At 43.7% G+C, this 27,023-nt stretch overlaps 1 protein-coding gene across 10 annotated transcripts in view; it reads right to left on the bottom strand.

The window, feature by feature from the left end:
• Positions 1–27,023, bottom strand: part of Osbpl1a (oxysterol binding protein like 1A) — a 187,096-nt gene that overhangs the window by 106,994 nt on the left and 53,079 nt on the right. For 5 of the 10 annotated variants that reach the window (XM_052201461.1, XM_052201460.1, XM_052201462.1 and 2 more), the window contains 2 exons: positions 18,644–18,725; positions 12,924–13,030 (listed from right to left, as the gene is read on the bottom strand). In XM_052201461.1, coding sequence (XP_052057421.1) covers positions 12,924–13,030; positions 18,644–18,725 — 189 coding nt within the window. Of the gene's footprint in view, positions 1–5,014; positions 5,618–12,923; positions 13,031–18,643; positions 18,726–20,018; positions 20,038–27,023 lie in introns of those variants that run through there. The other 5 variants (XM_052201463.1, XM_052201467.1, XM_052201469.1 and 2 more) reach the window with 3 other exon arrangements.

Below are 27,023 nucleotides of genomic sequence, written 5' to 3'. Positions count from 1 at the left end.
GACTGAAGTCAATATTCTTGGCCATTGGCTTTTCTTATTTCTAAGCATGATGTGCCTTTGTCAAGGTGAGAAAGTAGTTCATACCAAGACCACACGACACAGATAAAGGTGTGGCACACTGTCCTGTGAGTGACTACAGCTATATTTGCCAGGGCTGTTGTTCCTTGGCAACACTGGACTCAAACCTGGAGGCAACATTCTGGACTCACCTCTAAGTTTTGCATCCTCCTTCCTACACAAGCTTGGACAGCTAAGCAAGGTGTCTCCAGGCCTTCGTCCCTTCCTCTGAGAAATCAGCACAGGTCTATTTTTTTTAAACTGTGTTCCATGGAGTCGCTTCAGCAGACTAGAGGGTTATCTTTACTTTCATCAGTCCATGTACTTACATGTAATCCCAAAGAAACCCATAATAACTAGTGAAACATGTCACACAAGATGGACGTATTATTTTCAATTTTCAGGAAGAACTAAAAAACAAATAAATGAGGCGTATACTCAAATCCTCTCTATCACATGCAAAATGAACAATGTTATACTCAGAAAGCATCGCTTCTCGTTCAACTGTTCAGAGTTCAGAACAACACAGTATCTATGACAGAAACATTCTTGTAAGCAGAAGTTGGCTGCTCAAAACACAGCTGGGACCCCACCCCCACCCCCACAGCAAATGGAGCTTAGTAAAGAAGAGCGGGCATCCCGCATGCACGCATGCACAAACACACACAAACACACACACACACACACACACACACACACACACACACGCACGCACGCACGCACGCACGGGCATGCACGCACGCACGCAGCACGGCAGACACTCTCAGGGCACAGGCTTCTCAGAGTCTCAAGGCGGGATACAGCTCTGTGCTGCTCCCATCTCCTTTGCTGCCCCTGCCTTCCATCATGGTGTCTCTCCTCTAGTACACCATGCTGGAACCATGCTACAGAGCATATGATGACTGCCTAAATATAAAACTAGTAATAGATTTATTCCTTTATTTTATTTTATTATTTATTTATTTATTTTTGGTTTTTTTGAGACAGGGTTTCTCTATGTAGCCCTGGCTGTCCTGGAACTCACTCTATAGACCAGGCTGGCCTCACACTCTGCCTCCCAAGTGCTGGGATTACAGGTATGCGCCACCACGCCCGGCTAATAGATTTATTCTTATCCCATATCAGTTTCAACACAACTTGTGATGGAAAGGAGTGAAGAAGAAACCCCATGGCACACGAAGAAGGTGAGCCCTGCTACAAGGCCTGCCCGGAGTCCAAGCCAAGCTCTCCCTGCTTCCTGAACTGGGGCCTCCAGTCCCACGGAGCAGCTGCTTTACTGTCCCGTCTAGGCATCCCCCACCAGGCTGTCCACCTGTAGTGACTAACACTGAACCCGTGAGCACTTAAACTCAGATACATGGTGTCCTGGGAGATGGTTACCAGACGGTTTTTAAAGAAACTATGGCAAAGCAAGAAGGGATAAAAGAAGGAGACGAGGAAATGACTGGCATGAAGAATCAAGCGTGTGTGGCGGGAACATGAGTCACCAGGGGAGGAGAGCCCATGGAGGGAGATGCAGAGCACGGAGGGAGGTGACAGGGGAAGGAACCACCTCTGCTTCAGGTGAAATTATTGTGAATATTAGGACAGCATTTGCTTGTACTTCACTCCTTCGTATCTGCAGCCTGTCAAGAAGCAACCTTTAAAATGCAACCTTAGACAGAGTCCATAAAGTAGCGGACAAAGCTAGCAATGACATTCACTAAATTTCAAACTACCCAAACATAAGAACAGCTAAAATCTAGAAAAGAAGATTGAACAAAGTATATATTTCCAGAGAACAAAGTATAATTAACGTGCAAACGATAAGGAAAAGGTTAACTCACAAAAAGTGAGAGAAGAGTGTAAATTCTAATTTAAAGTAATAAGGTAAAGTAGATGTCACAGCTAAAGGGAGATCTTTGAAAATGCAGGCAAGCAAAGCTGTAGCAAAATTTATTTGAGAGGTATAGACTGAAGAAAGGAAAAGATGCTTTCAGAAATATTCTAGGAATATATATTGAAAAGGGGGTAATTATAGATCCAATATAAATTTAAAAGTCAATAAAGGAGTTTTAACAAAATCTTCATAACAAGAAACATCTAAACTTTAATGGAAAGGGGATATCCTTAGAAATACATAACTTTCCAAAGCTAACATACACACACACACACACACACACACACACACACACAGAGAGAGAGAGAGAGAGAGAGAGAGAGAGAGAGAGAGAGAGAGAGAGAGACTAGAAAACCTAAGTGGTCCTATAATTAGTATAATTAGTTAATATATTTAAATACTAGTTCACAAAACTTATAAAGGTAGTTTTGTTAAAACTTTTCTACTAAACTTCAAAGGCTTGATCAATTTTCCACAAGCTGTAAGGAGCAATAGAAGAGTGAATACTACCAAATTGATTTTATGGTATTAGAAAAACCTTCATAGAAGAACCTGATGAAAACAAACAAACAAAAATTACAAGCCATTCTCACTTATAAAAAGAAGGTAAAATCCAAAGTTTAGCATTTTTCCTGATTTTAAAAGATATAAGAATGAAATGTGAATATCATCAATATACTAAGTGATATTTATTAACTATTTTTTACTTAATTGGCAGAGGTTACAATTGTTTGTTTTAAATCTTGGGAAAATGTGGACTCACTATCACAGCGTCTGCCCAACACTGCCAAAAGCCCTTATCAATAACTTAGGGACAAGAAAAAGAAATCCTAGACATAAGGACTGGAAGGACAGAGCACAACTGCCATTCTTGCAGATCACAGACATCTGAGATAATCACAGTCTGCCGCTATAATCTCTACTACCTTCTATTTGCTGCCCTGCTGGCTGCAGTCTGCTTCTTCCTGAGTATAAACCTCCTCACACCCAAGAGCCCACTGCCTGCCTGGTCACACTCCACTTCTCACCTGGACTCCTGCACATCCTGGCCCTGGCCTCACCTGCTTTGGGGCTCTCCCCCCTGCAGTCAGGCTGGCCCTGTGGTGTTACTCACTTTTGGGGCTGTGAGTGCAAAGGATGTTAGCTGAACTCTAGAAGGACCAGTGATTCCCAAGCTTTTATAGGACAAGTAAGGGTGTGTTCACATGTCAGAAACAGAGCTAACTCACCTTCCCACATTCCTATCCCCTACCTATGCAGTAATTTATACCAGAGGCTGGGAGTCAGCTATAGCTCCACCTTCCCTTCATGCCTCACAATCAGTCTAGCTCTGATTTATGCTTTGTAAAATCTCTCTATGCTGTAACTTCCTCTGCTTAAGTAACAAACTTGACTCAGTTCTATTCTCTCTCCTGTATCCCTGTACTTCAGTGTCCTGATTGCAGGCTGTCTCCTAACTCTCCTAAATAGCAAACCTGATCAAATCTCTCCCTGGATAAAAATCTTTGGGTGACATTAACTTCCCAGCCTAAGTTTGAAACTCTTTAAGCACATCCCACAGTCTGAGGAAGAGCCTTGCTTGCCCTCTCCCCAGCACTTCAGCCGCTGGGCTCTGCTAACACTTGTCCTTTCGGTTGCTTCTGTAAAAAATCTTGAGCCTCTGGATCCTGCAGGACCCTCTCCGGAGTACTGAGATAACAGATACGAGCCCCCCACAGTATTAAGAGCTCATCAGTTTATATATACTATTTTAAATGTACTTTTATAAACTATCGTATGTGTGAGTAATGCACTTAATTTTATTATGGGATAGCTGAGTTATACCATCCCATTTTGTAGAGTACAGAAAGGCCCAGCAAAAATATTATGTGGGTCTTTTTACCATCAATGAAGTTCTTGAAAATTAATCTATAAAAGGCTCCTAAAGAGGAGGACTACAGTCAAGCAACTACATTCACAAGGATCCAAATTCCTTTAACGCTCCAGTTCTGGCAAAGGTAACACGGAGACGTCAGCTGAAATAACTACCTGGTCCTTACCTTGAGATTAAACACTTACCAGACCAGAACTGAACTCCCCTGCCAAATACCAGTCCCTGTGCCAACCAAACACTGCAGGTGAGGCTCCAGTCTGTGGGATGGAACGTTTATTCTCTGCCCCACGATCTACCCTACACTTAGTCCACCAACACGAATTGCAAGCATTTTTCTCTATTCACACTGCTTTCTGCCAAGCAATGCTATGCCTTCAGAGCCAAATGCCGCCCTTGAATCTAATTAAAATGAAGAAACTTTTAATAGCTTCAATAACTCTGAAGAGCTATCTATGCTCAGCTCTCCCCTCCCTTCCTATCTTTCACTCCTGACCATTTCCCTCCAAAGAAAAAAATCCAGCGCAACTGAAAACCAGGTCCTCTGAGTGCTAGGGAGCGAGATCCCAGCGAGCTTAAGTTACAAAGACAGCTTCTGAGTAATGAAAAACCCTTCATCAAAAACGTTCGAAAATGAAAGCCCCCACCACACACATGACTTCTCTCTCCTCCATCCCCACATGTACTGCTGGCTCTAGGAATTTCAGCGATCTCTGGAACTGCCCCGGTTTAAGTTCATGTCAATGTCAGAGAAGAGACATGAAAATCACTAACTTGGAAGGTTATTTAGGACAACTGTCTTTCCCTGCCTTACTCCTCCCACTCCAGCCAGGCTTGACCTAATACTAATATAAAACATGAAACAACAGCCAAGGGCTGTTCCCTGGGGGCTCTTCTAGGAATCCAAGGGACAAACACCAGGCAGACCGCCCACCCCACCCCACCCCACCCCTCCCCACTGGAGGAGGAAAAGGGGACACTGGGTCTCATGGCTAATCACCGCGCCCCAGGCAGTCACGGCTCCACTGGGCTTCTGCACAAACCATTCCAACTATTCTTGGATCAACTCACATCCCTGGATCACATCTGGCTGTCCCCCTCTTTCTTGCGTTGTGCGGAGGGAGGCGGGAGGGGGGAGGGAGACCCCACCCCCATCCACCAGAGCTTCCTTCCAGGGAAGGGTTGAACAAGCACACAAACCTACCTACCTGGGCTGGGTCTTAAAGACCCAGGCTGGAGCGCTGCACCCCAGCTCCTCAGCAAGCTTCAACACAGATGTTTTCGGCCTGCTCTCCTCCCCTCCAGACACGATCTGATCCGTGAGACAGGACCCAGGGCAGTACCGCAAGGTCTCCCTAAGTCACCTCTGCGGCCGCCCCTAGTCGGGCAGCTGCGCCCGCCTTCCCAGCAGCGGTTAAGGTCGGGCAGAGGCGCGGCCGGTGGCCCAATACACTGCCGCTTGACCACAGAGGCCAGCGCTGCCCCTCGCCCTGGCTGCTGGGCTCGGCCTCAGACCCGCCCTCCAGGGCTCACCCGCCCCGCAGAGTCTCAGCCGCCGCCGGAGCTGAGCCGAGCGAGAGAGCAAGCGGGCGGGCGGGCGGTGTGGCCTGCAGCCTACAGCAGGCGGTTCCCTTCCTTGTGGTCGCAGTCCCTCCTCCTCTTTCCCTGGTGTGCCGGCTCCAGGAAGCTCAGGTAGGGACCGCCGCGGGGACAGCGCCTGCCCACAGCCTCTAAGCTGAGATTCTCCAAGGAGAAGGGATCCTGGCTCTTGGCGTTAGCGGTGCACACGGGCTCCTGCAAGGTCCTAGAGTGGCCTTGTGCTCAAGCCCTCTCCTTGACAACTTTTAAACGGCCAGCACGCTGCTGCTGAGGAAACTCACTAAGGCAAAAGGCATGCTCTTTCAGTCTTGGCTGCTGCAGAAGGGCTCACTATCCCTAAAGCTGAGAGTCTACACATTTACACCCCAGGGGGATGAGCTGGAGCTTAGCAAAGAGTCAAACATTCTGCTCTGCTGACCACTTAAAAGCCTGACCAGCCTTGAAGGACAGACCAGGACTGCAGAGGCAGACTTTCCCCCCAGACAAATACACACTTCTGACATGCTAATGAGACTTCTGGGTAACTATGAGGCTCTGGCAGAGAAACCAAAGAAAACTAACTTCTAAAATGTACACACCTGTTCTCTACCTAGAAGAGGACTTTACTGAGCAGGGCTGTGATAAACAAAATTGGTGTTTATTTAACAAGTCCCAGAGTACCTCGTGTTCCTTTAGATCTGTGGCCAGTCTATTTGTAAGGCACACACCACTCAGTCAGAAAACTTGGAATCCATGTCTGGAAAGTTTCACAGTGTCTTTGAAAATTCTAGACTGATAACTAAGAACACTTGGCCATGAGGAGGAGGCGCTGGCTACAAAATTTCTCTTCCAGGCCCAAAGATCTAGAAAAAGAATTCAGCTTACAGAAGGTCCCCACAGCAGGGATAAACAACAAAGGGACTTTGTTTTAGAAGGCAGTTTACAAGGATACTGGAATGGGGGAGGGGCACTGTACTGATGACTTCACGTGACCCTGCTCACTTGAATCTCCGGTTTCAGATTTGGAAGCGGAACTCCCAAGCAGGTATCCATTTGCTTAAAGCTGAAGCAGCAGAGTTGAGATGGAGACTGATGGGACTCAAGGGCTGTGTTTCCTTTTGTAGTCATTGCTCATCCACTCAGCCGTCTACTAACCATCTACAACCTGCCAAGCCCTGTGCTACAGACACAAGGAGGAGCCTGTGCCTTTAAAAAGCTCAGGGCGCACTGTATGTAATGATACAATGTGGCAACCAGAAGTCCGGGACAGGAGGAGCACCTAACCTAATTTTGAAGGGTGGAACCTGGGATTAGGACACTGCACCCCTCCATAGAACTATCCTGGGAGCTTTACCAGAGCAGCCAGGGAGAATGTATGTTGGGATGGACAGGGGACTAGAGGGAAATGATGTCAGCCTAACAGTTAGAACCGGGGTGAAGTCAGTACTTAAGGCCACAGAGGACAGAAGAGAGGCATCACATCACGGATGGCCCAGGCAAATGTCGAATCTTCCAGAAAAGCAAACCGATGATTCGGAAGTGTTCTCTTGCCAGGTTTATTGCACACATCTGTAATACCAGCACTAAGAAGGCAGAAGCAGGAGGGTCAAGAGTTCAAGGTTAGCCACTTGAGTTTGATGCCAGTTGGACTACATAAACGCCCATCCCAAACAGCAACAACAAACATAGCCTCTCACTGAACAACACTGGTAAGAACCGCTTCTGTGGATGGGTGGAATGAAGAAACTGCAAGGAATAGTGCCATGTCTCGGGAATCACACTGGAGAGGAGTCCACACACAGCAAGGGCTGTGAGGAAGGAAAGGTGCGGAAGACAAGAACCGCTTACAGCAGGGAAAGAGACAGCAGCTTCCTACATGAGAAGAAAAGGGAGCACACGAGTGCATTCCTGTGCCTGCGCGCGCACACACACACACACACACACACACACACACACACACTCCGAGGTGAGGGTGCAGGACAGACTGGGAGCACATGCTACCTTCCTAGGGGAGAAGACAACTAGAAGGGGAGACAGCTGGAAAAGCCAGCAGGAGCAGCAGCGGTGCGCCAGGGGCACAAAATGTCTGAAGCACTATTCATAACATAGCAAGTTAAATGAACACCAGAGGCCATGCCTCGAAAGAGTGGCAAGCCCACACAATCACAATTCCTCAACAGTATCAGTGTTGTGTCCAGAGGAGCAGCACGAATCCTAACCTTTCAGATGGTCCAGCCCCGACTCCGCATCTGTCCATCACACTCCCATCACCAAACCATACATCTGGGTCACCCCTCCTCAGCTGCAGGAGGTTAGCATGAAGGTGTGTGAATTTATAAGTGAGCTTCTAGCAACTTCAAACAGGCAGGTTCCTGGCTCTGTAAAACTGGTTTGACTAAGCACTCGCAGCATCATACAAGGAGAGTGCCAGTCAGGGCTCCCACGTATCACTGTAGTGCTCCAGAGCCACACTCTAATGAGGAAAACATAGAAATATATAATTTGTGAAACAAATTTCTAGCTTTTCGATAGTCTCAGATTTGGTGACAGAAAAAAACACAACAGTATTACTATCTCCATGTGTTTCTGTAGCTTTCTTTCCCTTTTAAAGATCAACACAAGGATTACAATGCCTTAGCCAGTGACTACTTGCCTTACATCCAAGAGAACCTGACTTTGATCTCTAGAACCCAAGTAAAAAAAGCTGGGCGACATGGCTCTCACTTGTAATCCTAGAGGTCACAGGAGACAGACGGGCCCCCGGGGGCTTGCCTGGAGACAGGTGGATCCCTAGGGCTTGCAGGCCAGCCTAGACTACCTTGTAAATTCCAGGCCAAGACTGCCAGGTTGAAAAAACAAAGTGGGTGATGTCAGAGGAACCACAGCCTAAGTTCTCCTCAGGCCTACACATGCCTCTCCACCACCATCACCACACACAGACAGACGCAGGCACACACACAAACACACACACACATACACACACACACACACAAATTTCAGTTTAGTTTGGAATACTACAGTTTTCTCAATGAATTAGTTGCTTTTTCTTTTAAGAATTTAAAATCTTCTCAAAATAATACTTCATTTAAGTACAGTTTATAATGAAAGCTCCAGCTATTTAGGTCATATGATAGCATGTCCCCCAAAAGTAAAAACACCCACAAATTACAGCACAAGGCATGAGACTCACTCACAAAAGCCCACAAGCACTGGAACTGTCTTCTTTTCCATGAGTTATCGCACTCTATCATGGATGTGACTGGACTGTCTGGTACTCTGCTTTCCTTGTGAATAAACTATGATTAGACCAGGTAAATCCGAAGGGTTAGTACTCCATTGTTAGATGCATAAAAGCCAAAGAGCAACTAAGAATTTAAAGGTGTTCTTAGGACTGATTGATCTCTTTAGCAAAATCCTGTGAGTATTTTCTTAAAAGTGTCTCTATATGAAGGCAAAAAGTAATGACTAATGCCAAGAGACAATCCCAGGATGCCTGAAAATATAAAATTAAGTTTAACATTTTTACATTTTAAAATCCACGTGTGGGCTGAGAGTGTGGCCGAGAGGCAGAGCCCTCACCTGGCATGCACAAGGCCCTCGCACCTCAAAAACAACAATCTAAGTAACCAAGCGTCTTTAAATGTGACTGACAGTAAGGAGATTAGAATAAGAACAGGTTTGATGCCTTGCCGTCCCTGTGTTCTGAGGCAGCTACCAAACAGGTGTGTGGCCACAAGGAGGTGCTCCGTTCATCTTCAAGATGATCCTGTGTTTTTATCTGGCCACCATATTTACAAACAGGTCTTCATTTAAAAAAACAAACAAAAACAACAACAACAAAAAAACCCAAGAAGCAATTAAGCAGCTGAGCCACAAATGGGATACAAGTCTATGACTTAAGAGATAATGATTGCTCTTTTAATAGAGCTTCAGAGAACAGAACTCTATAAGCTTGATGTCAGTATATTGAGAGTTCAAAGTCAACCATGGTAATGTATTGAAGGCCTGTCTGAAGATGATGATGGCTATGAGGATGATGATGACAACGATGACGACAACAACAACGACGATGGTGAAAAAGGAAGAAAGAAAAACTTCATAGAAAGTATTATTCACTTCTCATTCCCCTCATTTCTCAGAAGGAAACTCATGCATCTTACTGGGAGATGAAATTTCACATTTCTGAAACGCTATCTTAAAGGTCTACTAAAAGTCTGAAGCATTAACTACGAGTTACTAAGTGAAAGCTGTCTGGGCAGTGTGCAATGCTCCTGTGCACCTGCAGTCACTTGGTCCCTCACTATGTAGAAATGTAGACATTTTGCTTTACAGAGACCCATCACACATTTGGTCAAAGACTGAAATTTAAAGCAGGCCTACTACACTTTGTGACCAGGGCTGCTGACAACTTCCTGTCTGCCTCCTCTACATCAGATATCAAAGTGCAGGGACCACTCGCTGCTACTTAGACAGCAGGCAATGATTCTGGGGACAAAACAGAACCATCCCAAGAGAAAAGGAGGAGTAGGCAGAGTCTCGCTATATAGCCCAAGATGGACTCAAACTCAGTGTATGGTCCAGGCTGTCTTCAAACTCATGGTGACTCTCCTGCTTTAGCTCATGTGTGAGAGTACCACCGTACCACACAGCATTCACAAAAAGTTTTCTTAGATGACCACCTCTTCTGAAAGCAAGACAAATGAAGTAGTAAAGACCCAGAGAGAAGGGACCACAGGGTTAACTAACTAGGATTAAACTGCCAGTTTTTAGTCAGCGCTCCATGCACACCAGAGCATTCTGTTTATACTACTGCACTACATCTTCCTGACAAACTTTAGAGGCTAAAAGAGTGAATGGTCTTCTATTAAGCCAACACCTTTGTCTCTCCGGACTGTGTCAATAAGAAATGAATTATACACTGTTTTATTAAGCAGATAATTTAACAATTAAAACATCTATCTTTTCCAGAAATTAAACACACACCAACTTAACTCCTGTTCAGCCTTAAAATCATACCACCCTTGAACAAAAAGGTATACTCACACTCATTAGGTACTACAAAAGTCCACAGTCCTGGATTGAAAGATTGCTAAATACCATATGAAGCCAGCAATATAATTTGGCTCCAAAGTTATGATCTCAATTCAGATTTACTTAGAACACTGTATCATCCCTCACATCAACAAAGTAGCACATGAAATTATGCCAAATGCCAAAGTCAGAAATGCTAAAAAGGAATGTTTTTGGAAAAATTGACATTTAATCATGAAAAGATGAAATGGTGAGGAGGTTGAGGAGAACAAGCTGGTCATGTTTGCTCCAGGTTGTACAAAACATCTCACAGGCTGTGCCTTACCCTGGGTGACTCCACTGTACAAAATGCCATTTGCCCCACTTGGGGTGGAAGTGCACTGCTGATGCAGAATGGTTTTATCTGGTCTGCGCAGGCAAACAGTTATCATCTGTACAGGACAAAGCACGCACAGACCAAAAGCTAGCTTACTTATGCCAAGTAAAACATCAGCTATAAACTGAGCAAAGGAAAAGACTGACACATGGCCATACCAAAGCTGCATCAGGAAAAACAGGTCCAGGAACCCAGCACCCAGCACCCAGCACCCAGCACACAGCACACAGCACACAGCACACAGATCAGGAAGAACATGTGATCAGGAGCATGCACAGTAGGTTTGCACCTTTGTCTGAGTCAGGTCAGTACACACCTCATCTCACAGGCCACTCAAACTGCAGTCTACCTGACTTGGACCCACACCTTACATCAGCTCGGCCTTGAAGAGCTCTGCCCACTGCCATCCCAAAACCTTTGACCAGCTTCCTTGGTGCCTTACCTAACAACCTGCCTTGGTCTCCAAGTCTACACCAGCCTCTGGTCCTGCCTTCCTAGGCCATCTGCAGCCTCCTTAATCCTTCCCTCGTCGTTTAGTATCCTGCATCTTCTTACATGAAGCACATGCATGATCTTTAGAGTTAAGATTGGAATAGACTGCAAATAACCAGTCTGTCGAGCAAAATCAGAAGTATATGGGGAATTACAACCAAAAAAATTGACTTCGCTTTTAAATGTACTTTTATCAGAGATTGTAAAGTATTTTTAGTTAATTTAAATTATGTGTGTTTAATTATGGGGAGATATGCGTGCGCTCAAGCGCAGGCCCAGAGCCCAGATCTCCTAGAGCTGGAGAGACAGGCGGGTGTGAACCAAGCAATTGGGTGCTTGAGAACATGACTTGGATCCTCTATAAGAGCAGCAAGTAGTTATAACCACTGACCTATCTGCTAGCCCTGTTAACACTATTATTCCATAACCTCTGATACTGTGGAAAGAGAAACACCCATGTCTACGACAAAACGCCTGGAGAGTCAGTGTGCAGCTGTAATCACAGAGGTGTGGGGTGGAGGCAGGAGGATGGTGAATCTGAGGATAAGCAGGAGTACAGCACAGGAGCCTCTCTGAAAAAGGAGCTCAGAAACAAATGAAAGGATCAATGCACAGCTAAGGTTTTCCTGTGGCTCTGAAAGAATTCTTCTTCAATGAATTTATACTAATGTTTTCTTTTCTTCTACATAAACATATCATATATGAAATCTGTGACGCACACACAAAGGCAGGATTTTTAAAACTTTTGTATAATTTTGCCAGGCTTCTGCTTTACTCATGAGAGAACAAATAGTCAACAAATAGTCTGCATTAAAAAAAAGGAAACAAAACCACTTGTGTACTTCTGATCTTATCAAGCCCAATTTCTAACCAAAAATTAGAAATAAAATTATAACAAAAATAAATTAGGCATCTTAATTCAGAAAATATGGATCAAACGTATATGTAGAAAATAATAAAATGAAAATGGGAATTTAAAAATCCCACAGACAAGGAAGCACTAGTGCAGACAACCAAAGGCCATTTTCACAACAGCTTGGCAACTGATGGACATATGCGCGCACTCCTCCTGAGATCCAGAGGTCCAGTGGCACACTGCTGAGCAGGAGGGCAGCAGAGGGGCTTGGCGCGCGCGCTCCTCCTGAGATCCAGAGGTCCAGTGGCACACTGCTGAGCAGGAGGGCAGCAGAGGGGCTTGGCTCGCCACCGAGCTCGCTCACCGAGCAGGTTAGCAGTGCCTAGTTCCAGGTGTGAGGCCTTCTGCACCTTTCCCATGCATGTGTGTTCTGGGATATGCTCCTATCCCTCTTAATGAAATGTCACAACTGCCTTGGCTACACCACTGTTACATATGTTTGTTAAATATGGCTACATGATATATCCCAAAGATGCAAGCACTGGTTATTTCACAATCGCCCTATCTGAACAAGAACGAGGTCGTTCTGAATTTTGATGGAAAATGAAGTTTTCGTTTCCTTAGATCAAATACCATTCAGTGCTGCTTTTTGAACAGCATGAACACAATGGCTTACCAGCTAAACAGACACGTGACACCCAAGCTTTTAAAAATTCAACTCTGAGGGCTGGAGAGATGGCTCAGTGGTTAAGAGCAAAAAAAATTCAACTCTGGATTGACCTACCCCTTCCTGTTTAGTGAAGAGATTAAGACAGTCACTCAACGCCACACAAGTCTCTCTAGAAGCTTCGGAGACAACATCAGCTTTCTGAAGAAATGATGGAAGCATATCTATAAACAAAGGAAATGGTAACATGCAGTGAGTGAGCTCTGAAGTGATGTCAAAGTAAAAGCACCATTTTACTAGCCCCAGACCTGCGCCCTGCTGTGAGACCCGATCAGCTGTGCTTCTTACCCCTTAGTCAACACCTGCTAGTCAGTAAGTCAGAGAGGTAAGGCTTTGAGGCCCCAGGACCTGGGCACTGCTGTGAGGCTAAGGGAGCAGCCACAGGCAGAGGGCACCGCTAACAGCACAGCCTTCTCTCACCACCGTCTATGCTGGGTAAGTAATGTTATTCCAAATCGAAGTGCTAAAATGAGACAAAAATAATTCTCTACTTGACATGGAGGCTAACATGTCTGAAGGCGGCATTAATTCAACTTCCTCCAGCTCTTATTTGGAAAAACGGTTCCCATAAATGGGTATTTGTGCTTTCAGTCCCCAGTGGAAGCCCACTGCCTGGTACTTGTGGTTAAGCTAGGGACAAAGAAGGAAACAGCAGTATCAGACCCTGACTCGTAAAGCAAGACAAATCTTAACCATTTACCCATTAAAAATAAAAGGCAAAGACAATGCCAGTGAGAGAAAGTTGAAAATAGACATTTATTACTTAAAAATAAGTAGAATGTTGTGAATGCCCTGCCTACAAGAGAAATGTTTGGCTTTTTGTTAAGTTCATTTAAGATCATTTAAATGTATTCTTCTAACCAAATATAATTCTTAATATTTAAGAAAATGTTTCACTAAAATAAAACTGAAAAAGAGAACCCACAGCCTTTTTTGTATTTCAGATATCCTTGACTTATTTAAACCAATGTTGAGCCCATAAGCAAGGCCAATAGGCCCGCGAGCTCAAGCGACTCAAATGCCAGTTTCAGCAAGTGTCAGGTCGCACACAGTGGGTCCCAGCCGTGTGGCAGTAGACCCACTAAGACACAAACACAACTGTAAAGAAATAATGTTCTGAGGAGAAGAAAGTTTAGGAACTCAGGTGAATCACCAAACGCATGTGTACAGGTGTTTACAGTCATCACTCAGGGTGATAAACTCTAAATACCACACTCCCTCAGTCTTGCTTCAAATATTCCAAAATTGTCTACATTAATGGGATGAGGAAAAGGATCTTATTTAGGAAAAATACTTATCCAAATGTCTAAGTCAGAAGTAAAAAACTGAAGGAAAAAATGAGTAAATAAAGAACTGAGTCATCCTCTTCAACCTGGACATGCAGGCCAGGAGCGCCTTCTAGTCTTCCCCTCCTCAGCAGTCCCCGGGGATGGGGATGCTACCCTGACCCACCCAGGTGACTGAAGGCTGCTAGACTCTCAAGCACACAGCTTTACACACATCTTTCTATTTCAATCTTTGATACACACTGTCAAGGCTCCTGCTCCACCTGCTTGTCAAATGGCTAAGAAAGTAGCACAGTGCTGGAGAGAAGTCTGGTATCCAGCAATAGAAACGTAACAGATGTCACACGCAACTGTGAGACATGTGAGAGAAATAGACTCAGCCTTTGTCTTCCATAAATGTTCTGGGTAATCTAGTAATTTTCCACTTTTGTGACAGTGACATTAAGATGAACTCATGGATCAGCTTTTAAGTAATACCATCACACACTTAATCATCCCCAATAAAGCCTTGGCTGCATAATTTCTGATTTAGATCCTTGATTAATACAAAACAAATATTTAGTGTCCAAACATGTAAGAAATACTTAAATGTACTTAAACAAGCTCATTCTACAAGATTTCTACACACACACACACACACACACACACACAAAACACTACCTCCAAACAGAGTAATAGTCATCGATTTCAGAGTCTGGGAATGTAGTAGGTCAGAGCAAAACTGTAACAAGCACGTGGGGCTCTCTGTTCAGTTCTCAAGTATACACACAACTTCATTTCTCTGGCAATCTACTGTTAAAACAAGGTCTTGAGATGAACCTTAATTTCTGTGGCAGTTTACTTTAAGACCTAAGGTCCCCTGGCTTATGATCTGCCTTAGAAGTACTCAAGAACAGCTCCCATGAGCTGGCTTGGTCCACAGTTGACATACTGTTACACACACAGAAAGAACCAGGGACTTCCAGAAAAGTAAACAACTAAGAATCACGAACAATGTTTTAAGCTGTTAGTGTTTGGAACTGGGAGGCCAGCACAAATGCAAAATGGTCACTATGTTACCTTATTTGACCTCCTATCAGAAAATTATTGCTAACTTTGAGGAGAAAATTATTTTTGCACTAAAAATATTTTTAAAGTCATAAAAGCTGCTAGAAGGTCATACTGGAAAAGAACCTATCTTTGAAGACCTGTGAAAAGCTCAGTCTGCCATTTTTCATGATTATACTGTACAATCTTTAATTGGGTATGCTTTAAAAACAATGAGAAAGTACTTGTTTCTTTTATCTATGTATCGAATTAAATCGCAATTTAGGCAACCTTCTATCTAAATTGAGTCCATGCACCTCCACAATGCTGAAGATAGTACTGCAATCACTGGGAGCCAGGCTGTTTTCTTAGAAATACTAGTTTAGCTAGAACACCTTTTACTTTGTTTCTTCCAAACCTTTGGTTGAGATAATACTTCTCTAGTTATCACAGGTCCTAATAGTCACAATTTTCTACTACACTGGGAAGACACATACATTGTATTCCCAACCCTCCTTCAATGCCATCCTCCCTATAAGGCCTTCCTTAAAGATCTCGTGGGCTTCCTGGCAATGCTCACCCATTCATTTGTCAGTCCACTACACTATCCATATAAACTGTAAGGCTGCTTGGTGAACTCCAGCTCTACACACAGAGACAGAGACAGAGAAACAGAGACAGAGAAACAGAGACAGAGGGAGGGAGAGAACAAAAGAAATTTTTCAATCTGACTTTACTACCTCAGAATCGAATGAACTCTTCAGAAAAAAACAGTACTCTTTCCTGAAAGCGAAAAAAATATACATGCATCAGAATGCAGCATGTATCTGTATGCTATCTGTATGTAATTTACATTAACTGAGCTAAAGAATTAAAGATATATAGCTCAAAGTGCAGCACTCAATGAGTTAAACAATAAAAAGGCATCAGACAGCAAACAAATAAAGCCTTATTTAAACATGCTAGCTCTCCAGTGAAGGAAGCCATTATGGATTAGAGGAAGCAACTGTGAGGGAGAGGAAGAACACAAGTCTAGGTGACTGAGATCTTCAAGAACAGTAATGCTGCTTTTGTTAATGCGAGCTGCATGCAATGCCCCATCTGAAGCAGCGGTCCTGAGAGAAGGTGGCTGCAGCGCGGGCAGTAGCACCTACTCAGCAGCAACTGTACAGAAGCCACCACCTCAGACGCTCACAAAGACGCTTAAGAGGGACGTGTTTACATGCTTTTCCGTTCCTTTTATATTCTGGCTTGTTTGGGGTTTGCTTGGGTGGGTAATAGGTGGGGAGGACCTGAGATGGGCTGTAAGGAAAACCCATGATCAGAATATGCTGTGATTTTAAGAAGGAAGATTACAAAAGAGAAGATATGTACTTGTGAGTTATAGAAATAATATCACAATGCACAAAAAAAAGTTGTAGAGAAAAAAATAGAATGATAGAGAGTTTTGTCTTCATATAATTTATATCTAGAAAGGGGAAGGAGCCCCTTGAAGACTTTAGAACAAATGGAGAAAAAAGCAAGATGAGAATGAAAAAGAATGCATCCTGGTTCTTTTTAAAGTCTTTTTGAAGCCGGTGCTTTTCCAGAAGACCCTATGGAATAGACCCTATTGGATCAGCAGCCTGCCAGCAGATCTTTACTTACAAATAAGAGTAAAATGAAGCAGTGATATTCATTTTAATCATAGAGAATAGAAATTCCCTCAAAAGCTGATTGGCTTGCATCACTCTTGACTGATGCTACGAGAAGGAAAGAATTGAAATAGACAGTAACTGGGGAAGAGCTGTGACAGAGAGGGCCCCAGCTGTAGGCAGGCCAGGGAGGCATGCTAAGGTCTGTGCCACAGAGAATAAACTGAGGGAAGGTTGTGAGGATGGTGGTTAGCATGCAAGGCTGGGGCACGTCTGGAAGCCATTCATATGGTGTCCTCTCTGCAGCCAAAATGCAAACCACAGTTTCCCTGGCTTCTTCCCTATTTTGGTTGCTTCTAGAAGGTCTTAGTGACTTGAACAACCTCACATTTACTAACCAGAAATACACTCCTATCTCCTCAACTCCTAGAGAAATGCAGTGTAAATTTATAAACTAGAGAAGTAGTAGGTCATCTGTTTCATTCACTGGAGAAAGGGAGAGCAGGAGGGAGAGGGGGAAATGGTGGAAAGGAGGCAGGAAAGAAGGGCAGAGGGAAGGAGGGAGAGAGATGGATCTCATATCCTCCACAGGCTCCAAGGCTGGGAGACAGCACTCACAGGCGAGGAAGGCTATGTGAACCCGCGGAGCAGAAGTTGCTGTACTGGGAAGGGAGGGGGCAGTGGGACCAAGGTCACCAAGGAATGAAGAGGTGGTGCCACTGCCAGGCCTGGGTCCTGGGGCAGGTGATGAGTCAGCAGCACTGCTGAGCCATGCCCCAGGCATGCTAGGCACAGGGCAAGGCAGGCCTCGGGCCTCATGAGGTAAGCTGCAGCCCCTTTACCAATGGGAAAGACTGGTAATGTGCCTTTAACGTCCTTTCTGTCTTTTATTTCAGCTAAGGCTCTTTGAAGGAACTTACATGAAAGAGACATAACCACATGACTGTAGTGTGTGTGTGTGTGTGTGTGTGTGTGTGTGTGTGTGTGTGAGAGAGAGAGAGAGAGAGAGAGAGAGAGAGAGAGAGAGAGAGAGAGAGAGAGAGAGATCTGGAGAAAACTGGGCATAAAGCTAAATTATCTGCCCACAGCAGAAATAAATCTGTCAAACTTCTTTCTAAACAGAACATTAAAACAGAAATAAAACCTCAACAGAGCATGCTCAGGAATGCACCCAGCCCTACACATGCATTCCTATATGAACACGTGTGAGTCTCCGGATAAATTCTCTTTGTTCAGGAGAGCACTGCTTCGGAATACTGTGAGTGCGCTCCTTGCTCAGGGATAAGTCTCCCTACCCTCTTCTGGTCGTGTGATGGGCTGTGCATTCACCAAGATGCACACACATTTTGTTGTGTTACAGAGGGAACAAGGACAAAGCCCTGATCTACTTTTATCACCTCCACCTGTGCCTTGAGACACCCTCCCATTTGCTGAAGCCTTCAGAGATCCAACTGCAAGCAGGTCTCTGGCTGCCATGGAGCGCGGCTCCACTAGGCACAGGAGGCTGGGCTGGCGGAGCAGGCTCGCAGACGGCAAGAGCAGCGTCAGTCTAAGATTTTCAAAGCAGGCTTATCACAACCAGAACTGGGAGCTGGTCAGAGGGCCCAGGGGTTTAGTGGCTCAGTGGATAAAGCACCAAGGGCCACTCCCGCAGACTCCCATGATGAGAGGAAAGAACTGGCCCCTACGCCTTGTCCTCTGTCCTCCACACGCACACCACAGCACAAATGAGCAGGTGCGGTACCCACACACCCACAGCAGCACAAAGTCACAAAGCCCAACACAGGAGTGTCAAGGATGTTTCATGTTCTCCCTCTCCTCTCTTCCTTACCTTTGGCCACATCACACTCCTTAATCATTTTGAGAAAGTTGTAAATTTCCCTATCTAGTCTCTGTTGACATGTTTGTGCTCTCTGAAAGAAAAAAGAAAAAGACAAAATTAAAACAAACCAAATAAAGGACATTCAAAATTACTCATACATTAATGTTTCTATCAAAACTTGCGATTTGGAGACATATAACACAATACCTTTACAAAAATATATGAATAAAACATTTAACCAAGTAATTTAATAAGTATTTAATTCTAAACACATTCAGTATCAGTCCTGCAGACACCACTCAACTACTTTAACAACGCCCATTCTCATTATGCCATGAATATATAGTTAATTTCTTTGATTTGCTAGATCTGAATAATTCCAAGAGATTATAAATTGCATTTCTTAAGGATACATTTTTAAAACTGTTTTTTGTTTTAAAAAATCCAGATGGCCCTAGCATTTGGAAATCGCAAGCTGATTTTCCATTCAGCATTTTAAATACATGCTGCCACCACCCACATCATCAGACCAAGCAGGACATTTTCTTAACTGAGTTGAAGCTCATAAAAATAAGGTAAAGTCAATTATGGAGAACATTCTTCCTTGAAATCTTTCATTTCTTCATAATAAGATCCCTAGAAGTAAAACATAAATACAAAGGGCATTCTCTGACTTGTACCTTAGCCTAGAGCAAAGTCAAAGAACAAAATGCAAATCACTTTCAATTTTAAGTTGGTTTTACGTAACAAAAAGAATGAACAAGAAATCATACTGGAATTGCTTGGCTGTGGTAAATGAACATACTTATTCTAGCCAGGTGGAGGTGGTGCACACCGTTAATCCCAGCTAGCCAGGTGGAGGTGGTACACACCGTTAATCCCAGCACTGGGAGGCAGAGACAGACAGATCTCTGAGTTCAAGACCAAACTGGTCTACAGAATGATTTCCAGGACAGCCAGGGCTACTCAGAGAAATCCCATCTTGAAAATAAATAACTAATTAAAAAAAATACATATTCTGCAAACCATGACCTTGGAGATATTATAATCACTGCTATGAGCAGAGTAACAGACTCAGCTTCCTTGCTTTGTACGCATAACCCCAACTGGCCCATCACAAAAAACATTTGCTTATTCAAAATTAAACCCAGTGTAGCAGTGTGCCAAGGTGACACAGGTAAGCGCTCTTTTCTCCCATTTCACCTTATAAATTTTTGAACTCTTATAAAGCTCAACCCAACCACAGCAGAATTATTCATGGGACCACATTAGTGACAGGCAGTGTTCTCTTTTAAATTTGTATTATCTCTTCTGTTTTGAGACTCCTAATGACATCTAAATATAACTCACGTTTACTTGTTTATTCCAGAGAGAGAATACTTACTTATTCTATGTAATTTGAAACCACATAAAGAGAGCTGGTTTGCTTGCCCATTTTTTTCAGACACTGCCTGTGCATACAGGCTGAAGGGAGAGTCCATCTGCAGACATTGCAACCAAATGCATCACTCCTGGCTTACTAATAGAAGCCCACTCTCACACAGTGCACATCAGGATTCCAGCTCACGTCCAAGTCAATGCTGCCACCCACTTGTTTCCTTCCCATGGTGATAGTCTCAGGAAGCACTGGCTCTGTCTGCAGGCTCCTTATCCGATGCACAGTACAGCGTCTGAGTTGTAACTGAAGGCAACCAACCCATTTGCAGTATTATCTTCACATACTGAAGTCACAAGCCTCTTAGCATTTTTATGTCAAAGCTTTAAAAAAAATGTTCCTTTGCTCAATGGTTTATAAGGAACATAAAAGTCAGCCGAAAAAGAGTTCATGAATACACAGTATTAAGATAACTCCTAGATGACACTAAAAAGGACAGTAGTTTTCAATACAATAAAATAAAGTAAATTCTCTAATTTGCTATCCCCCATATTGATAGTTATAAAAAACAAAACTCTTCTGGGTTAGGCAGGAACCACACACCTGCCGGGCCTGGTACGAAGGAAAAAGTTGGGGCCACAGTATCGTGAGTTCTTGCCCAGCCTGGGCTATACAGTGAGACCATGTCTCAAAAATTAATGCTTGTGAATACTTTGTGGTGTCTGGCATGGCGCCTCATTATTGAGTTCTAAACCACTGACATTATGCCAGGGAAGTTGAAGTTTTAAATTTGATTTATTCACTATATAAATAAAGTCCCATCATAAACAGTATTCTAATATTAACATCTGGCAGTATTTTTTAACTTTATCCAAGTTATCTGTGCAGACCTTCTACACAGCAAAATGGACACCCATGATCACAGAGGCCCACTGCATCAGCTAGCCGCACCATGGGCAGCCCACCTCAACCCATCTCTGTTCCATTCTGTCCACACAATCCTTAGCTATCACATCCACAGACTCAAGCTAATGCTCTTCTCCAAAGAGAGCTGGACCTCGACCCTCAGCACAGCAGCAGGTGTGCAGTTCGGTCTTCATGTGGGTCCCCCAGCAACTGGAGCAGGCCTGTCCCTAAAGCTGTTGCCTTTTTGTGGAACCTGGTCCCCTAATTGGCCTGCCTTGTCTGGTCTCAGTGTGAGAGGATGCACCTAGTCCTGCAGAGACTTGAGGTGCCAGGGTAAAAGGATCTGGGGGTTGGGGGTGGGGTTCTCCACCCTCTCAGAGGATAAGGGGAGGAGGGATGGAGGGAGGAACTGTGTGAGGGGGCCCTGAGAGGGAGGAAAGTGACCAGGCTGTAAAGTGAATAAATAAATAAATAATGAATGAGTGAATGAATGAATGAATGAATGAATGAAAAAACAAAGATGGTGCTCTTCTTCCTGTCCTCACTTGGAGGGTCACTTAAAACTACGTCAAGGGACTGAGTAGCAAGGGAGAAGTGAGCAGAGAGGGTGGGAAGGAGCTATATCCAGGGTACTTGCTACAGAAGCCACATTTGCTTCATTAAGCATAAAGCATAGGACTTAGTACTTTGCTAGTGAAAGTAGCTACTAACATATACAACAGGACAGGGAACGGAGACAGCCCAGAGGGCACAGACTGAGTGGCTCTGCTCCCATGCGACTTGAGAGCAGGAAATTGGCAGCACTTCTAACGACACTAGCAGGAATATCGACAGTGGCCACCTGGAAAGTGAGGACAGAGCAGTTTCCAGAGGTAGGAGGACCAAGGAGCTTTGTGAGGTGACAGGCATGGCCTGCAGCTAGCAGGTGAAGGGATCGTGCAAGGCATAGATATTTCTTAGAAGATATGAAACTGAAAATATAAAATGAGTTCACCTTATGGCATAAACATTACGGTTTAAAAATATTAACCCTACCCTCAAAAATAACAGATGATAGATCCTAATTTTTGCAGAAAACAGCACAGTGGAGAGCGTGCCTAGTGGTCGCCTATAAAGCTTAACTCCAGCCACACTTGCCTGAAGACCAGCCGCACTCTATCTTCCCTTACACACAGGAAAGCACAGCACTGGTTCTCTTCTAGTACCTGGTCACTAGGCTGGCCTGCAGCTGTCTTATTGTTTTATGCTGTAATAGATGCTCACAGAAAAATAAAAACTAAAATGCCCTGGAAAGAAAAGTAATTGTCCCTCAACACCTGCTGCCAGTCTGGAAGCTGACTGCCATTTCCTGTCCCAAGGTGGCAGCTGTTGGTTTTTCCTCTCTCCAGGGATGCTCTGCCCCAACCTAACTGGCAACCGGTGCATCATCCTATGATACGCTTTGTTTTCTCCCAAGTAGTATCTTTTGATTGTTTCTGGGTTTTTTGAGGCAGAATCTAAATGAAGCCCAGGCTAGCCTGAGAACCCACTGTGTAGCAGACTTTAGTAGACTACAGCGTTAGGCAAGCCTGCTGCTTTAATGTTCCGAGTGCTGGGATCAGCCCGTGCACCACTATGCCAGGCTTTCTGCTCTTTGGACACTAGGCACCTGTAGTTTATCAGTATGTCTTCAAGTGTGCCATAGTTTATAGATTCACTGTCCTTACTCAGCCCTCAGTTCGTGCGTATTTATTTTTCTGTAGATTCATTTTAGTTAAGAATCAATTCACAAACTCAGTTCTGTAGCTTAAATTTAGCATTCTATGTTAACTATTTTGTGTATCACAAATGTAGCTGAGATCCTAAAGAATTAAGCATCATCAGTAAACAAAAGCCTCCCTTGGTTAGCACCTTAGCACCGCCCATGGTAGTTGGGAGTCACCTTTCCTTCTGATGACATCACACATTCCCTGTCTGCTTCTACCCTGAGTGCTTGAGATGTTTCTGGTTAAACTGAGGAACTGGGTCAAGTGTAAGGCTATGCCTGTAAACCCAGCACTCAGGAAGCTGAGGCCAATTCAAGGCCAGCCTGGAATACATAGCAAATTCTATTAAAAGAAAAGAAAAGAAAACAGCCAAAATGAGTTAGTGAAAACTTAGTGTGGTTTTATTAACTTAAACGTAAGCAGCTGTGTCAAGGCTGGCATTGACCGCGGTGGTACTGCAAACTAAGCAAGCTCAATACCGAGCTTGTCCCCTCCCTGCTCTGAGCTGTTTTTTGACATCCTCTCACAGGGCAGGAAATGACTTGTTTCTTTTCTTCTCAGTGCCTTAACCTCAAGGCGATGACAAAGGCTGAAAGAAAAGCTTTTTATGTCTTGTAGGAGATCCTTAGTTGGGGAGGGGAGGGCGGGGATGATAAAAATAAGAGAAACCAACTATCATAGAATAGGGTAATTTTTTCAATACAGAAGCCACACCCCAATGTCTTGTAAACGTCCTTTCCATTGGGGGACAGGATCAATCTGTACTTAACTCAGATGACCAACTACATTCGTCCAGACATGGCCTCATTATGTCTGAGGCCACCAGAAGTAAATTTGCTCCAAATTCTGTCCCTAGAATTTCCTTTAACTTCACTCAAGAATGAAAGGTATCTCGAGTCTGTCTGCCTAAGCTATAGGCAAACATGCTTTGGAGATCATTTCAGATTTCAACTGTTCTGAACGAGAATCCAGACACTGAGAATCAGAATTCTCCCAGTTACCATTCACTCTCCACTGGACAGAGATATCTGCAGCCTACAAAACCTGAACATACGTCACACTGGCTAAATTCTCACTGACTTCTGACACAATCTACACATAAAGTACAACTTGATGGTTTAGAAGTCAGAAGAAAAAAATGTTTGAAAGGAATTAAAATTCAATGTACAGTTGAACTAATAGTGGATAACGTGCTGAAAATTGGAAAAACATATTTAGAAAACTGTCTTTAACCATGTGTCTTAATGGTAAGAAGCTAACATGCTTCCGTTGTACTTATGTCTCCCATTTAAGACGCCTCAAATTACCACAATCCTGGAAGATCCTGGCTGTGCCGTAAACCCATATGCATTTCATCACTCACACTGAGGCACGTCAACAGGAAGGCATTCTCTTCGCTTAGAAAATATTAGCTAGCCAGGCAGTGGTGGCGCACGCCTGTAATCCCAGCACTCTTAGAGGCAGGCAGATTTCTGAGTTCGTGGCCAGCCTGGTCTACAGAGTGAGTTCCAGGACAGCCAGGGCTATACAGAGAAACTCTGTCTCGAAAAAAACAAATCCATATATATATATATATATATATATATATATATATATATATATGCTAAATATTAAAGTGTTTAGCATAATTATAATTTTTTATTTAAAATTTAGTCACATGTATTTAAATTCTCCATATTTTTAAAAGACTTATTTTTACTTCTGTGTAGTTGTGTCTTTCTATGTATGCATATGCCTTGAGTACAGGCACCAGCACAGGCCGTAAAAAGGCACTGGGTCTCCGGGAGCAGGTGCTATACCGCATGGGTCCTCAGGACTGAACTCTGGTCCTCTGGAAGAACAGTAAGTATGCTTAACCTCTGAGCCCTCTCTCCAGCCTCTGTTTTCTAAGTTTTGATGTCATTATTCTAAATGTTCTGATAGATGTTATTTTTTTTAATTCATTTGCTAAAGAGTTATGTTTATGGTTAACACATTACATATTATACTTTAAAATAATAGAGATAAAGCAATCAACAAAGTCTAGCAAATACCTTCAACAAATCATGAACTAGTTCAAATTCTCTGATGTTCTATCATAAATTAAAATTAGGAATGATGGAGCCTAACATCCCTTGATCATCGAGATTAAAGGCTCTTAACACCATAAAGCTCAGGAGACATTAGTAAACTTAACTTCAATAGACTTGTTTATTTAGAAGCATGCAAATCCTTTTAAATAATCAGCTTAATTTTCCATATGGTTAAAGTTAACAGGAAAATTCATGTTTGGAGATAGTCATTTAAATTGAAACAGGCATCCCTTTCTAGTATAACTCTTCCAGATCCACTAGTATTTTGATAAACAAGATGAATTTAAAAGGTACAGCCAGAAGCTAACATCTACTCCCTCCCCCGCCCCAATACCTACTGTCAGGAAAGGGGAGATGCTGTTGTCCTTTCAGATAAAAATGTCTCCACTCATTACTGGTACTTTACCCTATCCTTGAGCAGTGGCCGTTACATATTGAAAGCAGTTTTCAATGAAAGTACTGGCCAAGAAATGCATCACTATGGTTGCATTATTGAAACTCTGAAATATGTAGTGAAGTCATAAAGGGACAGGTCAGGCTCCACACTTCCCACCTACTGAAGGCAATGTGCAAATACAGAAGTGTTTAACATAAAAACAGACTCAGAATGTCTTAGCTTGGGTTTTACTTCTGTGAACAGACACCATGACCAAAGTAACTCTTATAAAGGATACAACATTTAACTGGGGCTGGCTTACAGGTTCAGAGATTCAGCCCATTATCATCAAGGTGGGAGCATGGCAGCATCCAGGTAGGCATGGCACAGGAGAAGCTGAGAGTTCTACATCTTCATCCAGAGGAAGCCAGGAGCAGACTGTCTCCAGGCAGCTAGGAGGAGGGTCTACAAACCCACCACCACAGTGACACACTTCCTCCAACAGTACCACTCCCTATGGGCCAAGCATATTCAAACCACCACATTCCATTCCCTGGCCTCTATAGGCTTGTTCAAACACATGAGTCTACAGGAGCCTTACCTAGCATAGCATAATACAAAATACATTTAGTACAACTTCAAAAGTCTCATAGTCTAAAACAGTCTCTACAATGTTGAAAGTCCGAAGTTCAAAGTCTCTTCTGAGATTCATGCAATCTTTAAACTGTAATCCTTTAAGAAGTCAAAATCAAACCTCCAACATCATACAGGATATATATTACCATTCTAAAACATCATAGTAAGGAAATACTGGACCAAAGCAAGACAGAAAACCTGCTGGGCAAACCCCAAACTCTGCATCTCCATGTCTGATGACAAAGCAGTCTTCAGATCTCCAATTCCTTTCATCATTGTTGACTACTGTTGGTAGATCTTGCATTCAGCAGCAACAAACTTTGTTTTCTTGGGCTGATTGCTCTCCTTTTTAGTAGATTTCCTCAGCAGGTATACCATCACCCTGATATCTTTAACATCTTAGGGTATTCAAGGCAACTTTTTCCAATGTATAGGATCCTCACACGATCTGGGCTCCTCCAAAGGCCTTGGGTTACCTCTCCAGCTCTGCTCTCTGTAGCCATCTAAGCTCAGGTTGATCTACTCCACTGCCACTGCTATTCCTGGTGGTTATCCCACGGTACTGGCATCTCCAACTTGCTGGGGTCTTCATTTCAACTAGACTTCACCAAAAGCCTCTCATAGGCTCCCTTCCTGGTGCCAAGCCTCAACTTCTCTGCATGACCCCTTCAGTCCTGGGCTGTCAACTGCCACTGAGGCTGCACCTTCACCAATGGCCTTCTCTGGGCTCTCACAGTACCAAGCCTCAGTTGCTCTCCATGTCATATCTTCAAAACCATATGATCTAGGAGATTCTTACATATTCAACTACAGTAGAAGGTACAACTTTGGCTATCTCTGGAACATAGCTTCTTTGTGCTCTCAGAAAACACTTCCCAGAAGATTTCACCTCAGTGATGCTGGTCTCTTCTTAATCACAACTAATTTCTTAGCTCTAGATAACCAGCATCAATTGTCCCAGTAGTTTCTTCAATCCTCGACTCTAAAGCCAGAGTCATATGGCTAAAGCTGCCAAGTTCTTCCAGGGCTGGAACATGGCCTCCATGTTCTACTAAATTATCACAAGCTTTCTGTTTTCCAACTCCTTTACTGTCTAAACTTGACTGTCCTGGAATTTGCTCTATAGACTGACCTTGAACTCAGAGATCTACATGCCTCTTGTCTCCAGAGTTCAAGGATTAATGGCATTTGCCACTATTCCTGGACCTTAGCTTTTCTCTATCTAGAAGTTACTCTGCACCAGGCTGGCCTTTAATTCGGAGGTTCACTTGCCTCTGTT

Source organism: Apodemus sylvaticus, chromosome 13 (genome assembly GCF_947179515.1).
Source record: "Apodemus sylvaticus chromosome 13, mApoSyl1.1, whole genome shotgun sequence".
NCBI classification, from domain to species: domain Eukaryota; kingdom Metazoa; phylum Chordata; class Mammalia; order Rodentia; family Muridae; genus Apodemus; species Apodemus sylvaticus.
Note: the sequence above shows the minus strand (reverse complement) of the source record. Positions and strands in the feature narration are given on the sequence as shown.